Genomic DNA, 13,991 nt, shown 5'->3' on the forward strand with positions numbered 1-13,991 from the left:
CAAACACTTCCCACTGCCACCACTAGCGTTGCTAGACACGTTCACTCAGCTATCGAGTGCTCAATACGCAATCTGCGTTTTCGTATTTGGGTCAGCTTTGCGCTTAGGCCAAATACGGGAACGCCACGCACCCACACACACACACAGTTGCAATCTTACACTGTCGTGAAGCAAAGACCCACTAACAGTCGTTCCGAACGATACTGTTAGCCACTCTGCTGTCGCTACTCGCACTGGCGTTGTTCGTACGTTGGGTCAGCTGCGCGCTTAGGTCAACGTATGACAAACGCCCCCACACACAATGCAATTACAATTTCATACGGTAGTGTTGCTCAAACATACAACTAGGCATGAACTTATACACGGTTACACTTCAGTCTCTTCTAGGCTATGAGTGTTAGTTTAGTACAGCAGAAGTCAAGCTTATTAAATAATAATTTAATATTCCAGAAAAACATAGAACAGTGCAGAACTTAATATATACAAAAAGATTACAAAAAACAAAGTAAAAATAGTTACAAGATAAAAGTTACAAAGATAATACACAAAGCGATTTTGCTTACCAAAATAAAGGGGTCCAGATAGAAGAATCGTGGACTTTTGTGTGGACGGACACAGTTCTGGCTAGGCCAGGAGTCCACTAGCTTAGGCCAGGAGACCAGCCGTAGCTACCGTCAGAAGAGAACTGATTTGAGGTAGATGTCCCCTGGTTTTTATAATGAAATATTCGCCTCGAGGCTGTAAGCCTGTGTGGACGGGGGGAAGCTAGATTTAATTACATCCTCAGTCATAATTGGATCTCCAGAGATCTAACATCCACCTGCGAAAAATGTACAATCACCCACATACATGAAAAGATCTCCCTAGTCCACGTTACAGGTGACAACCCCATTGTTGACAGTACTTCCTAGCTGATCAAAGATAAGGAGGTTGCACCTCCACCAATAATTCAATTTCCACAGGTAGCAAATGGTATCAAAAGGACTTCAACACACTTCACTTCTGCCATTGTCTTATTACCCCAAGCATTATTCACTGAAGTCCTCTTTAGATGCAAATGTAGGTCTTTGAAGTTCCCTGACTATGTCCTGATTGGTATAATGGGACAATAGGGCTTCTAATTAGCTCCCTGCTCTCCGAGGAACTGAGGGTAATTGTATTCCACACTGTCACACAGACAAGTACAGCTTCCCCCAAAGCCAGATGATGACCCATACATACGCATCTGAAGTACAGTACATAGCAGTCAGACAGGCAAATGAAAATATTATCCTTACATCATAAGCACCCCAGTATATTCCTGACACGCCCCCTCTTCCAAATGGCGCCGGCAGATGATTCTAACGAATCGTCCTGCCAAAGCCGACACTGTCGGCCAGTCCTGGGGGGGTAATTCCTTAGCTCCAAGCTACAGGACTGGAAAGCTAGGTCAGGTTGCTGCAATGTGTCATTGCCCCTGACAACCTGACGTAACCAACCAGGGGAATGAGGGTCAGTGACAACCGTGAATTCGCGACCATAGAGACAGTGCTGCAGCTGGGGGAGGGTTCCAACCGTCGCTACACGCACTTTCTCTATAGTGGCAGGAGCTATCTCTCGGTCCCTTTGGGGATCGATTATCTGCTGGTCTGCCTCTTCCACTTCGGACAGCTCCGAGGGAATAACTTCCCAGGACCCTCTCAGCCCGCCCCTTCCAGCTGGTGACCTGCTGGCTAGCCCCCTGAGCTCTTCCAGGCTGCTGTCAAATTGAACAGCCCCAGAGAGCTCAGTGCTGCCTGTCACACATTCTAGGAAGGCTGCAGACGGAGAGGCTCCTGGGCCCTCAGGGCCAGGTTCCGAATTAGATGTGGCTGACCCAGCAGCATTTGCCACTTCGGTGGACAGTCCCTGTGCTGTAGACTCGCTAGCGCTGCGGGTTACCACGGCAGCTGAGGGAGCGCCCACATTACACACATCGTAAATCACATCGCCTTTGGTCTTGAAACCATCTGAAGGGGGAGGATCTGGCCTGGTGCCATCTGCCCCTTCAGTGGACAGTCCACCTGCTGCAGCCCAGCGAGCGCCGCTGGTTACTCCGGCAGCTGACGGAGTGTCCACATGACACACAGCATTATGTAGCACAACACAGGTGACATCAGCATAATCAGCCCTACGTATATGGTCATTTGGGCCCTCACATAAAACATCAACATTATCTGCAGCATTACACCCATTGCTACTCAGCACTTCACAAGTATCATCAACAGTTCCTGCCTCGATCGCCTCGATAGTCCGTGCGTCATAAATGACATTATCAATTTCTGCATTCTTTGTATCAACATGTCCCACTCCAGGCCTAGGCACTGGAGACTCACTAGGGCTGGCTCCTAGCACACAGTCCATAGCCCCTGGGGCCTCACCAGCACTCCCCATTTGCACAGCATTATCAGTCAGTACCTTGCAAGAGTCCTGAACTTCTGCTGGGGATGCAGGCTCCACGGGGTTTGGAGTAGGCTCATACCGGGCCACTAACCATCCCAGGTCAGTACCCAGCAACACGTTGGTGGGGATTTTGTCGGTTACCCCAACTTCTTTCAATCCGCTGCCGGCCCCCCAGTCCAGGTGGACCAAGGCGGTGGGTATGGCGGGGGTGACACCCCCAATTCCTCTGACAGCAATCATTTTCCCAGGTATGTACTGCTCCGGGTTCACAAGCTGGGGATGTATGAGAGTCACTTCTGCTCCAGTGTCTCTCAGCCCAGTGGCAACTGTACCCCCAACCGTGACAAGCTGCAGATTCTCTGCATAGCCAGTGGCATTCCTGGTAGCACACAATGCCGTTGGGACTTCACTGGCGTTTGAGGCCTCACTGGATTTTGGGGCCTCCCTCTTCCTCTCTGGGCAAGTCGTGCTGATATGACCCACCCTGTCACATACAAAGCATTTCCGAGTGTCAGGTTGCTTGAATCCAGGAGACAGCGGTGCTTGCCTCCTCTGGGTGCTGGGTGAAACAGTTTTAGCAATCTGTTCTCCTCTCCAGCTGGGCGTAGTAGTCCTCCGGGACTCAGGTGCTCTATGGGCGGTGTAGGCATCGGCCATTTCCGCAGCCTCATCCACTGTCTTTGGTTCTCGATCCAGCACAAACAGCCGGACCTCAACAGGACAGGTGTGTAGGAACTGGTCTTTTATCATCAGCTCCTGCAGGGCATCCAAGGTTTTAACTGACAGTCCTTTTAGCCACTGCTGGAAGGCAGTGCGCAGGTTGCAAGCATGATCCAGGTAGCTGTCATTAGGACCTCGCTGCACTGTCCTGAAACGTTTGCGATACACCTCTGGCGTGAGGTGGTATCGCGCAATAATGGCTTTCTTAATCGCCTCAAAGTCTGTTTCTTCCTCCTGGGGGAGACTCACAAACGCCTCCAGGGCCTTGCCTCTCAGCCCTGGTGTGAGGTATCTTGCCCACTGCTCACGGGGCACCCCATACTGCCGACAAGTCCTTTCAAACCCCTGTAGGAAAGTGTCTATGTCAGAGTCCTTGTCCATAGCGGGGAACTTATCCAGGGGGATTCTGTGGACTCGCTCACCTTCGCGTTCTGCGGGTCCAGCAGACCGGTTCTGCTGCTGAAGTTTAGCCAGCTCCAGCTGGTGTTGCCGTTCAGCACTTTTCCTCTCGGCCTGGTGTCGCTGTGCAGCTTGTTCCCTCTCGGCCTGGAGTCGCTGTGCCGCTTGTTCCTTCTCTGCCTGTCGGTGCAGTAGGATCAGCTTTAGGCGCAGTTCAGGATCAGCCGAGTTCAGTAGCTGTAGATCAGCTTCCAGAGATGTCATCTCCGTGTTCGGTGGATCATCCAGGACATCGTCTCCACTCGCATCCTGTAGCGGGAGCGATTCCTCCTCTGGCATGTCGTGAGCTGCATCCGCTGACGTTGAAGCACGGGCTTGCTCTGCCTCATCATGCTCCTCGAGGGCACGAACCAACTGCTCCTTAGTCTGGCCGCTCACCGTCTCGATGCCTTTGTGCTCACACAGGTGGAGTAGCATCTCTTTATTTTGCCTTGCATAGCTGGATGCTTTCTGAGCCATCGTGTTGCAAAAAAAGAAAAAGAAAAAAGGGGGGGAAGGGAAAGCAAATACCAAGTGTGTATCTTTGAACCAAAAAAAAAAAAAAAACGTATATAGATTCTGCACTGAGTAGACTTCTGTAGGCTATTTGCTTCTAGCAAGCTTCCAGCCTTTAGTACTCAGAATAGCGAGCTAAACTGCGTACTAATGTACTAACTGATGCCACCACTGCCAGCCAATTATGTCAGGAACCGGCCCGCGGCACGCCTGCGTATACGGTTCCCGACTGCGGGTTTGACCAGAGTAAGCGGGGAACAGCCTTATTTAAGCTACAACCAAGGCTGGAACCCCTCAAACACTTCCCACTGCCACCACTAGCGTTGCTAGACACGTTCACTCAGCTATCGAGTGCTCAATACGCAATCTGCGTTTTCGTATTTGGGTCAGCTTTGCGCTTAGGCCAAATACGGGAACGCCACGCACCCACACACACACACAGTTGCAATCTTACACTGTCGTGAAGCAAAGACCCACTAACAGTCGTTCCGAACGATACTGTTAGCCACTCTGCTGTCGCTACTCGCACTGGCGTTGTTCGTACGTTGGGTCAGCTGCGCGCTTAGGCCAACGTATGACAAACGCCCCCACACACAATGCAATTACAATTTCATACGGTAGTGTTGCTCAAACATACAACTAGGCATGAACTTATACACGGTTACACTTCAGTCTCTTCTAGGCTATGAGTGTTAGTTTAGTACAGCAGAAGTCAAGCTTATTAAATAATAATTTAATATTCCAGAAAAACATAGAACAGTGCAGAACTTAATATATACAAAAAGATTACAAAAAACAAAGTAAAAATAGTTACAAGATAAAAGTTACAAATATAACACACAAAGCGATTTTGCTTACCAAAATAAAGGGGTCCAGATAGAAGAATCGTGGACTTTTGTGTGGACGGACACAGTTCTGGCTAGGCCAGGAGTCCACTAGCTTAGGCCAGGAGACCAGCCGTAGCTACCGTCAGAAGAGAACTGATTTGAGGTAGATGTCCCCTGGTTTTTATAATGAAATATTCGCCTCGAGGCTGTAAGCCTGTGTGGACGGGGGGAAGCTAGATTTAATTACATCCTCAGTCATAATTGGATCTCCAGAGATCTAACATCCACCTGCGAAAAATGTACAATCACCCACATACATGAAAAGATCTCCCTAGTCCACGTTACAGGTGACAACCCCATTGTTGACAGTACTTCCTAGCTGATCAAAGATAAGGAGGTTGCACCTCCACCAATAATTCAATTTCCACAGGTAGCAAATGGTATCAAAAGGACTTCAACACACTTCACTTCTGCCATTGTCTTATTACCCCAAGCATTATTCACTGAAGTCCTCTTTAGATGCAAATGTAGGTCTTTGAAGTTCCCTGACTATGTCCTGATTGGTATAATGGGACAATAGGGCTTCTAATTAGCTCCCTGCTCTCCGAGGAACTGAGGGTAATTGTATTCCACACTGTCACACAGACAAGTACAGCTTCCCCCAAAGCCAGATGATGACCCATACATACGCATCTGAAGTACAGTACATAGCAGTCAGACAGGCAAATGAAAATATTATCCTTACATCATAAGCACCCCAGTATATTCCTGACAGGCTGCATGAAATATTTTTTTTTTAATTTAAAAAAAAACACATTGCAGCCTCCCTGGCAAAATAAATAAACCGCCAGGGAGGTTAAATGCTTGAAATATTGCTCCAAGTTAAACAGATAAGGAGAATGAAATCATGAGTTAAATATAATACGGAGAGATAAACCATGAGCTAAATCAATGTACCTGAAGGGAAAAAGTGCCCCTAGGGGGTACTTACCTCGGGAGAGGGAAGACTCTGGATCCTATAGAGATATAACCTGTACTCTTAACCAGAGGGGATCCAGCACTGGGACCCACAAAGAGTCTGCCGACAAGAGCCTGTCAGTGGTGCACACCATCGCACTAGTGGTTTTCAGGTGGGCTCAGATGGAAATAGCCAAGTCCGATCGGGTCCAACCTACTACACAGGAGCAGATGTTCCACACATGTTCAGTAGAACGACGCGATCGGGCTTAGCTATTTCTGCTGAAGCCCATCGCACCACCGATTGTCAATATTATTGTGTATGTTGCTGCAGGTGAGCCATTGCTGTAACGAGCTTGCTGTGGAGGATGGGGAAAACCTCATGAGGATCTAGAGGCTTCCCCCTCCCGAGGTAAGTGCCCCAAGGAGCACTTTTTTCCTTAAAGGTTTACTATACAGAATGAAAAATCAGTAGTTAAAGTGTACCAGAGAGGAGCATACGTAAAAGATTTATACATACCTGGGGCTTCCTCCAGCCCCCTCCGCATTGATCACTCCCACAAGGTCTTTTTCCATCTTTTCCTGGTCCCAATAGAAGCCCCGTAGGTTTGGCCAGTCGGGGTCAGTCGGTGCATGCGCAGTGTGGATGCGCGTCCCCTTGCCTCGCTTCCACTGTTGGGAGCGTTCTGCACCTGCGCAGAGAACTCCCAGCAACGGAAGCGATGCGGGGCGTGCGCACACGGCCAGGCTGCACATGTGCAGTGCACCCCGACTCACCAAACCTATGGGGCTTCTACCGGGACCGGGAGAAGGCGGAGGAAGACGTTGTGGGAGCGATCGATGCGAAAGGGACTGGAGGAAGCCCCAGGTATCTTTTATGTGTGTACGTCTCTGGTTTACTTTAAGCTAGATGAGGAGAGATAAATCATGAGTTAAGTAATTTAAGGACAGATAAATTGTGAGTTAGTAAGAAAAGGTCAGTTAATTCAGCAGAAAAGCTTTGTGAATCAGCTCCGTAAACAATAATAAGTAAAGTAGCTACTGTTGTGTACCTCCTCTGTTTTCACACTGGAGTATTAGGCACAGAAACTTACTGGTACTTATCTCTACAAATGCTTTTGTTTTAACATTGTTTTTATTTGTCATACATTTCTTCTAAAACAGCTGTTCTCATGTGTTTCTGGATGAAACTTTATCAATAATTATGAATGGGGTGAGCTTTGAGGCAATGTTCAGGATTCAGATGTTCAAGTTCGTTGGTCTGGCTTATAACAACGTCTTCCTACACTGCAGTGTCCAGATATGTCACAACACTGATACCATATGCAAACCAGTAAGTGCTTCTATTTATACCCTTATATGTTGAGATTCTTACAGCTATGGTCAGCAGTGACATTTATGCCTGACAACATCATATAAACTAACATCTGCTCTGCTGCTTTATTTAAGTTGTAAAGGGAGTCTGAAGCATATTTTTAAATAAAAAACAGATAGGGCTCGATTCACAAAGTGGTGCTAACCCAGTTAGAGACTTTAGGCATGATAACCATTGCATCATGCTGGTGAAAAGCCAGTTTAGGCGTGATAAGTTTAGATAAGTTTAGATTGCGCGCAAAGTCCCGCACGCAAAGCAGCGCCATTAAACTCTATGTGAAGTGCACCAGACTTTGCTAGCGCAAAACTTTTGATCAGCTGTGCACTGCGGTTCTAACCCAGTTGGTGCTTAAACTTATCACGCCTAAACTTATCACGCCTAATCTTATCATGCCTAAACTTATCACACCTAAACTTATCATGCCTAAACTAAGTTTAGGCGTGATAAAGGGCTTTTCACCAGTGTGCTAACTGTTAGCACCGCTTTGTGAATCAGGCCCTTACTCACCTGAAGAGAGGTCTCCTCCCAGTGTCCGCGTTCCCCCGCAGGCTGCCAGTTACACTGGCGCACCGAAGGGGGTATTCCGGGTGTCTGGAACATCCCCCCCCCCGCGACCAGAAGGATATGTGTGCGGCGCTGCGGGGGGCCTCGGTTGCTGCTGGCGGCGGGCGTAAGGCAGAGCTGCGGGGAGAGAAGACTTTACACTTATGGTGCCTGGATCCTGCGCGGCTTCCATGTACTTGCTGTCCCGGCGTCTGTCGCTATGGTAACAGCGCCCCCTGTAATGACGTACCGCATGTCATCACAGGGGGAGCTCTTACCGATGCGACGCGTGCCGGGACAAGCAGAAGATAGAAGCTGCGTGCAGGATGAAGGCAGGTAAGTGGAAACTCCTCTCTCCCCGCTCCCCCCCCCCCCGCCTACCTATCTAACCTACACTGGGGCATATACCTATCTAACCTATACTGGGGCATATACCTATCTAACCTATACTGGGGAATATACCTATCTAACCTATACTGGGGCATATACCTATCTAAGCTATACTGAGGGGCATATACCTATCTAATCTATACTGGTGGGCATATACCTATCTAATCTATACTGGGGGGCATATACCTATCTAACCTATACTGGGGGACATATACCTATCTAACCTATACTGGGGCATATACCTATCTAAGCTATACTGAGGGGCATATACCTAGCTAATCTATACTGGGGCATATACCTATATAACCTATACTGGGGCATATACCTATCTAATCTATACTGGGGCATATACCTAACTAACCTATACTGGGGGACATATACCTATCTAATCTATACTGGGGGGATATACCTATCTAACCTATACTGGGGACATATACCTATCTAATCTATACTGGGGGGTATATACCTATCTAACCTATACTGGAGCCATATACCTATCTAACCTATACTGGAGCCATATACCTATCTAACCTATACTGGAGGCATATACCTATCTAATCTATACTGGGGCATATACCTAACTAACCTATACTGGGGGACATATACCTATCTAATGTATACTGGGGGGCATATACCTATCTAACCTATACTGGAGCCATAAACCTATCTAACCTATACTGGAGCCATATACCTATCTAACCTATACTGGAGCCATATACCTATCTAACCTATACTGGAGCCATATACCTATCTAACCTATACTGGGGGCAACTATATGGGCTACCTATACTCGGCTGGCTACCTATACTGTGGGCACCTATACCTGTCTCCACATTGGGGCACATTTTACGCCCTCGCCCTGGGTGCAATTTAGCCTAGAAACTGCTAGTATTTGGCTCCACGCACATCATGTTTTGGCCACGCCCACATGCCGCTTTCAGGAATCCCCCTCTTGAAAATCCTGGATTTGCCCCTGAGTTAGCAGTCCACGACCCATGACCAATTGGTCATGGACTGCTCTCTTCCGGGTTTTGGGAGACTCTTCCGAAGCCCAAGCACTTCTGAAGACTGCCAAAGTCTCCCGAGGTTGGAGATTCAAACAGAGGAGCCTGCGGGGGGAATGAGGAGACCGGCAGAACGGGAAGACTCTGTAGGACCCAGAGCCTTCCCTCTCTTTAGGTGAGCATCTGCTTTTTATTGTAAAATACGCTTCTGATTCACTTTAAAGGGAATCTGAAATAAAAATAAACTTATGAGATAATTAATTGTACGCGTAGTACAGCTAAAGGGGCCCATACACCTAACGATTTTCCCGGCGAAATACGGCCGTTTTGATCACAGTGATCGAAACGGCCGTGAAATCGCTGCGCACACTGCTGACAGAACGATGGATTTCTGAAATCCAACCGTTCCCGTCGACTCCCGTCGATCCATCCGTGCGGAAGATTTTTCTCGATCGCCGGCGGGTCGGGAGTGCGTCAATAGCGGCGTTCGAATGCCCGACGACCGACGCAATACAGCGGGTATACATTACCTGCTCCGCCGGGCGCGAGTCCCCGCTGTCACCGCTGTCACCTCCCGGCTCCCGGCTGGCATCTTCTCCGCATCATCTTCCGCATCACGGCATCCGGCATAACTTTCTGTGTCACTGCAGTGACAGCGGAAGTACAAATAGAGGGCGCTCTATTTGAACTTCCGCTGTCACTGGAGTGACAGAAAGTTATAAGCGGATGCCGGAAGATGCCAGCCGGGAGCCGATGCGGAGAAGATGCCGGGACCAGGCGGAGAAGAAGACAGCGGTGGACCAGGGGACTCGCGCCGGCCGGAGCAGGTAACCTACGCAGAAGGATTTCTCCGGCCCCGCTGTGCCGATTTTCACAATTTTTTACTGCACTTTGCTAGCTGCGTGCATATCCCAATCGCCGCCGCTCACTGCCGATTCGACGCTACCCGCCGTGCCGTGCCCCCCCCCCCCTCCATACCCCTTGTGCAGCCTGGCCAGGCAGCGCTTAGGGGTGGATCAGGATTCCCTCTGACATGGCGACGGGGGAAGCCCTGCAGGAAATCCCGTTCTGAACGGGATTTTCTGCTTGCAAAGATCGCCGGCGGCGATCGAACTAGGTAGGGGGATGCCACTTGTCAGCGGCTATGGATCGGGATTCCCTCTGACATGGCGACGGGGGAAGCCCTGCAGGAAATCCCGTTCTGAACGGGATTTTCTGCTTGCAAAGATCGCCGGCGGCGATCGAACTAGGTAGGGGGATGCCGCTTGTCAGCGGCTATCATGTAGCGAGCCCTGGGCTCGCTACAATATTAAAAAAAATTTTTTTAAAAAAGTGCTGCGCCACCCCTTGCCGTTAGAATTGGAACGACAAGGGGGTTAAAGAGAATCTGTACTCTAACATTTTTACAGCAAAACATACCATTCTATTCATTATGTTCTCCTGGGCCCCTCTGTGCTGTTTCTGCCACTCTCTGCTGCAAACCAAATTAACAGTTTTAGGCAGTGTTTACAAACAAACTAACCAGCTTCTGATAGGCTCACATAAGCAGAGTGTGTGAGTCATGCAGAGCCTGCAGGGGGCCTGGAGGGGGTGTGTATAGCTTCTACCAATCACAAGCAGCCCTGCACATTCCACACATTCCAGCTTTAGCCCGACTGTGCCGACAGAAGAAAACAGATTAGATCATATACCAGAGATAACACAGCCACTGTGCAATTAGGAAAAGCTGCAGTAAGCCAGAGCACATTAGAACAGGCAAAGGAACTTATAGGATACAAGAACTAAGGCTGAAAAGTTTGTTACAGAGTCTCTTTAAGAAATAGAACATTAGTAGCAAAGATATGAGTTTCCTATTGTTTACAGTGCAGGAAGAGTTAAGAAACTTCAGTTGTTATCTATGCAAAAGAGCTGATCTGAGCGCTCTGACCCAGCTTGGGTCGGCTACAGTGCTGTTTTCTGAAGAACTTATAAGTTTATTTATTAAGTTTTTACTTCGCTTCAGTGTCACTTTAAAAAGTGGCAGGCGGGGTTTTCCTACAATAGTTCCACATATGGTATTCTTTTCAAATCAGGTGAATTGGACAGCAGCTATGCTAAGCGAATCTTATCTCTTTCCTGCTCTCAGAAGCCATTTTCTGCTAGGAAAGTGTTTTAAAGTTGGAATGTCTTATCAGAGAGGGTCAAACTGTAGTCACTTCCTGTTTGAGTCAGGATTTAGTCAGCCACTTACATACCTGATATTTGAAACATGCTGCCTCTGCAATTTCTGTGCCTGATGCAAATGTTTCACATTGCTTCATGAGAGAACTAGCCCTGAGGGTTAGTAAAAATATCAGTAATATAATACATAATTTACTATCAGTATTAACCAGCACCCAATTCAACTGTCCCGTCACAACACATGTGCATTTTTTTACCTGAACAACAGTAGAGTTAATAGGAATTAGTTTATTTCTACTGCAAGGTAATAGAAGTCTTGATGATTCTTTGTTACTTCTCCAGGACCCATATCTGCCACTTCTACTGTTTATTAGATTCTTCTCTTACTTAAAGGAAGCATTGGGGGGAAAAATGAGCTTTACTTACCCGGGGCTTCTTCCAGTCCTTGGCAGTCGTCCTCTGCTCTCTTCGCAGCTCTGTTGGCTCCCGGGAACCCTCCAGTTCAGATGCCGACCTCGCCAGGTCGGTATCTACTGCGCCTGTGCGAGCGCCGCTGTCAATCACGCTCATGGGGTCTGGAGCATTCTACACAGGTGAAGTACTTCTGCGCCTGCACAGAAGTCTGTTTGTTTGTCTCTCCTTGTCTTATTCAGTGTAGTGGACAACATAAGCTCAGAGCTGCGGTCGCTCTGAGCAACCATTGGCAAACATTCTTCCTGTTTGTCTGTCCTTGTCTTATGGTACCCATACACGGTACAATAAAAACTTTCAATTTTCCCATTTTTTTTGACCAATGGAATCAAATCAAATGAAAGTTTAAAAGAATGTTTTTTTTGTTTTCGATCAAGAAAAGTGAACAATTATCCCGTTTTTTTCAATAAAAATCTGATCAGACATGTTGGAAAAATGTTTATATTTGATATAATGGAATAATTGAACTAAATGATCTAATCGGAAAAAAAATTAATTGTACCATGCATGGGCACCTATATTCAGTGTGGCGGACAACAGAAGCTCGGAGCTGCGGTCACTCTGAACAACCATTGTGTCTCGTTTATTGTGGCGGTTATCGGAAGCTCAGAGCTGCTGTCGCTCTGAGAAATCTTGCTTCCTGTCTCTAGTCTACTACTCCTGCTGCAATCTGTAGCCTTCTCCACAAGTGCATCCCGCACTATTACCTGATATTACCCAGCCACATTTGTCTAGTTTTGTGAGCTCTGGTAGTAGTCCTGTCTTCCCGGCCACAGCCTCTTTACCAGGGCTGCCCAATACGTCGATCACGATCTACCGGTAGATCGCGACTGCCTTCTTGGTAGATCGCGGCCTCTTGGCCGCGTCTCTTTAAATTTTGCGGCCAGCAGCATGTTTAGCTGCCGGCCAATAAGAATGCAGGGGAGAAGAGTCAGAAGACGCGGCAGAGAGGGAGGAGAGAGGCGGCGCGGCCGCTACGTCATGGCTGGGGCCCATATGCCTGGCTAACCTACACTGGGGGCCCATATGCCTGGCTAACCTACACTGGGGGCCCATATGCCTGGCTAACCTACACTGAGGGCCCATATACCTGGCTAACCTACACTGAGGGCCCATATACCTGGCTAACCTACACTGAGGGCCCATATACCTGGCTAACCTACACTGAGGGCCCATATACCTGACTAACCTATACTGAGGGCCCATATACCAGGCTAACCTATACTGAGGGCCCATATACCAGGCTAACCTATACTGAGGGCACGTAACCTATGCTGCAGGCACATACACCTGGCTAACCTACGCCAGGGGGGGGGGGGGGGCGCGTTCTTAGCATTTGGGTCGTTGGTAGATCTCCTGGCCTCGGCAAATTTAAAAGTAGCTCGCGAGCCGAAAAAGTGTGGGCACCCCTGCTCTATACTTTGCTCTCAGAAGTCCTGCGGGGTAACCGTAGTTGGGTAGGCGTACTGGTCTTCTGTTCATGGGGGCTTGGCGTATAGGTGAAGAGCGTGTTATTAGATTGGGGTATAGAGGCTAAAGGAAGGCGAGAGATCTGCCAGGCCTCACAGCCGCCTTTCCAACATCAGGCACCTGTAGGCATGTGCCTACAGTGCCTTATGGTAAATCCGGCCCTGATGAGCACTGCAGTGTTGTTCTTGTGATATTCTTGACCAGCATGAATTTCCAAACAGTGGACTGCATTGTACTTCATCTGGAGTGGCAGTGGACCTTGCAATGAAACATTACAGAGTGTTCATACAATAGAGATGCAGAACCACTATGGCATAGTGGTGAGGCCTCAGCTTTAAGATGGCCATAGACATTTCAATTTTTGAAAAATGTAACCAATATACCATACACGTATCACTGATTTTACAGAAAATGTAAAAAATGATTAAATACATTTCAGTTTTTATATTGTTATTTGTTTTTTTTTTCGTCATATTTAATTCGATATTCATCAAAAAAACAATAATTGTTTCTTAATTGCAAAATAATTATTTTCTATACAATTTAAAAAAAAATAAAAAAAAAATGTAAAATTGATCGATTTGGTTGAATCATGTATGGCCACCTTTATATTCATTTGTTGAGGCATTTTCTGGTTGCACCACTGAGGTTTTTGGGTGTTCAAAAGAATCTATATGGATAAGGTGAACATTACATAAG

General features: G+C 47.7%; 1 protein-coding gene across 1 annotated transcript in view; it reads left to right on the forward strand.

Annotated features, from left to right (window-relative positions):
• Positions 1 to 13,991, forward strand: part of LOC137543850 (pancreatic secretory granule membrane major glycoprotein GP2-like) — a gene marked incomplete at its 3' end in the record, with an annotated part of 96,967 nt that overhangs the window by 66,624 nt on the left and 16,352 nt on the right. Inside the window, exon 7 of the mRNA XM_068264921.1 lies at positions 7,044 to 7,212. Within this exon, the coding sequence (XP_068121022.1) occupies positions 7,044 to 7,212 (169 nt within the window). The remainder of the gene's footprint in view (positions 1 to 7,043; positions 7,213 to 13,991) is intronic.

Source organism: Hyperolius riggenbachi, unplaced genomic scaffold (genome assembly GCF_040937935.1).
Source record: "Hyperolius riggenbachi isolate aHypRig1 unplaced genomic scaffold, aHypRig1.pri scaffold_243, whole genome shotgun sequence".
In the NCBI taxonomy this organism is placed as follows: Eukaryota; Metazoa; Chordata; class Amphibia; order Anura; family Hyperoliidae; genus Hyperolius; species Hyperolius riggenbachi.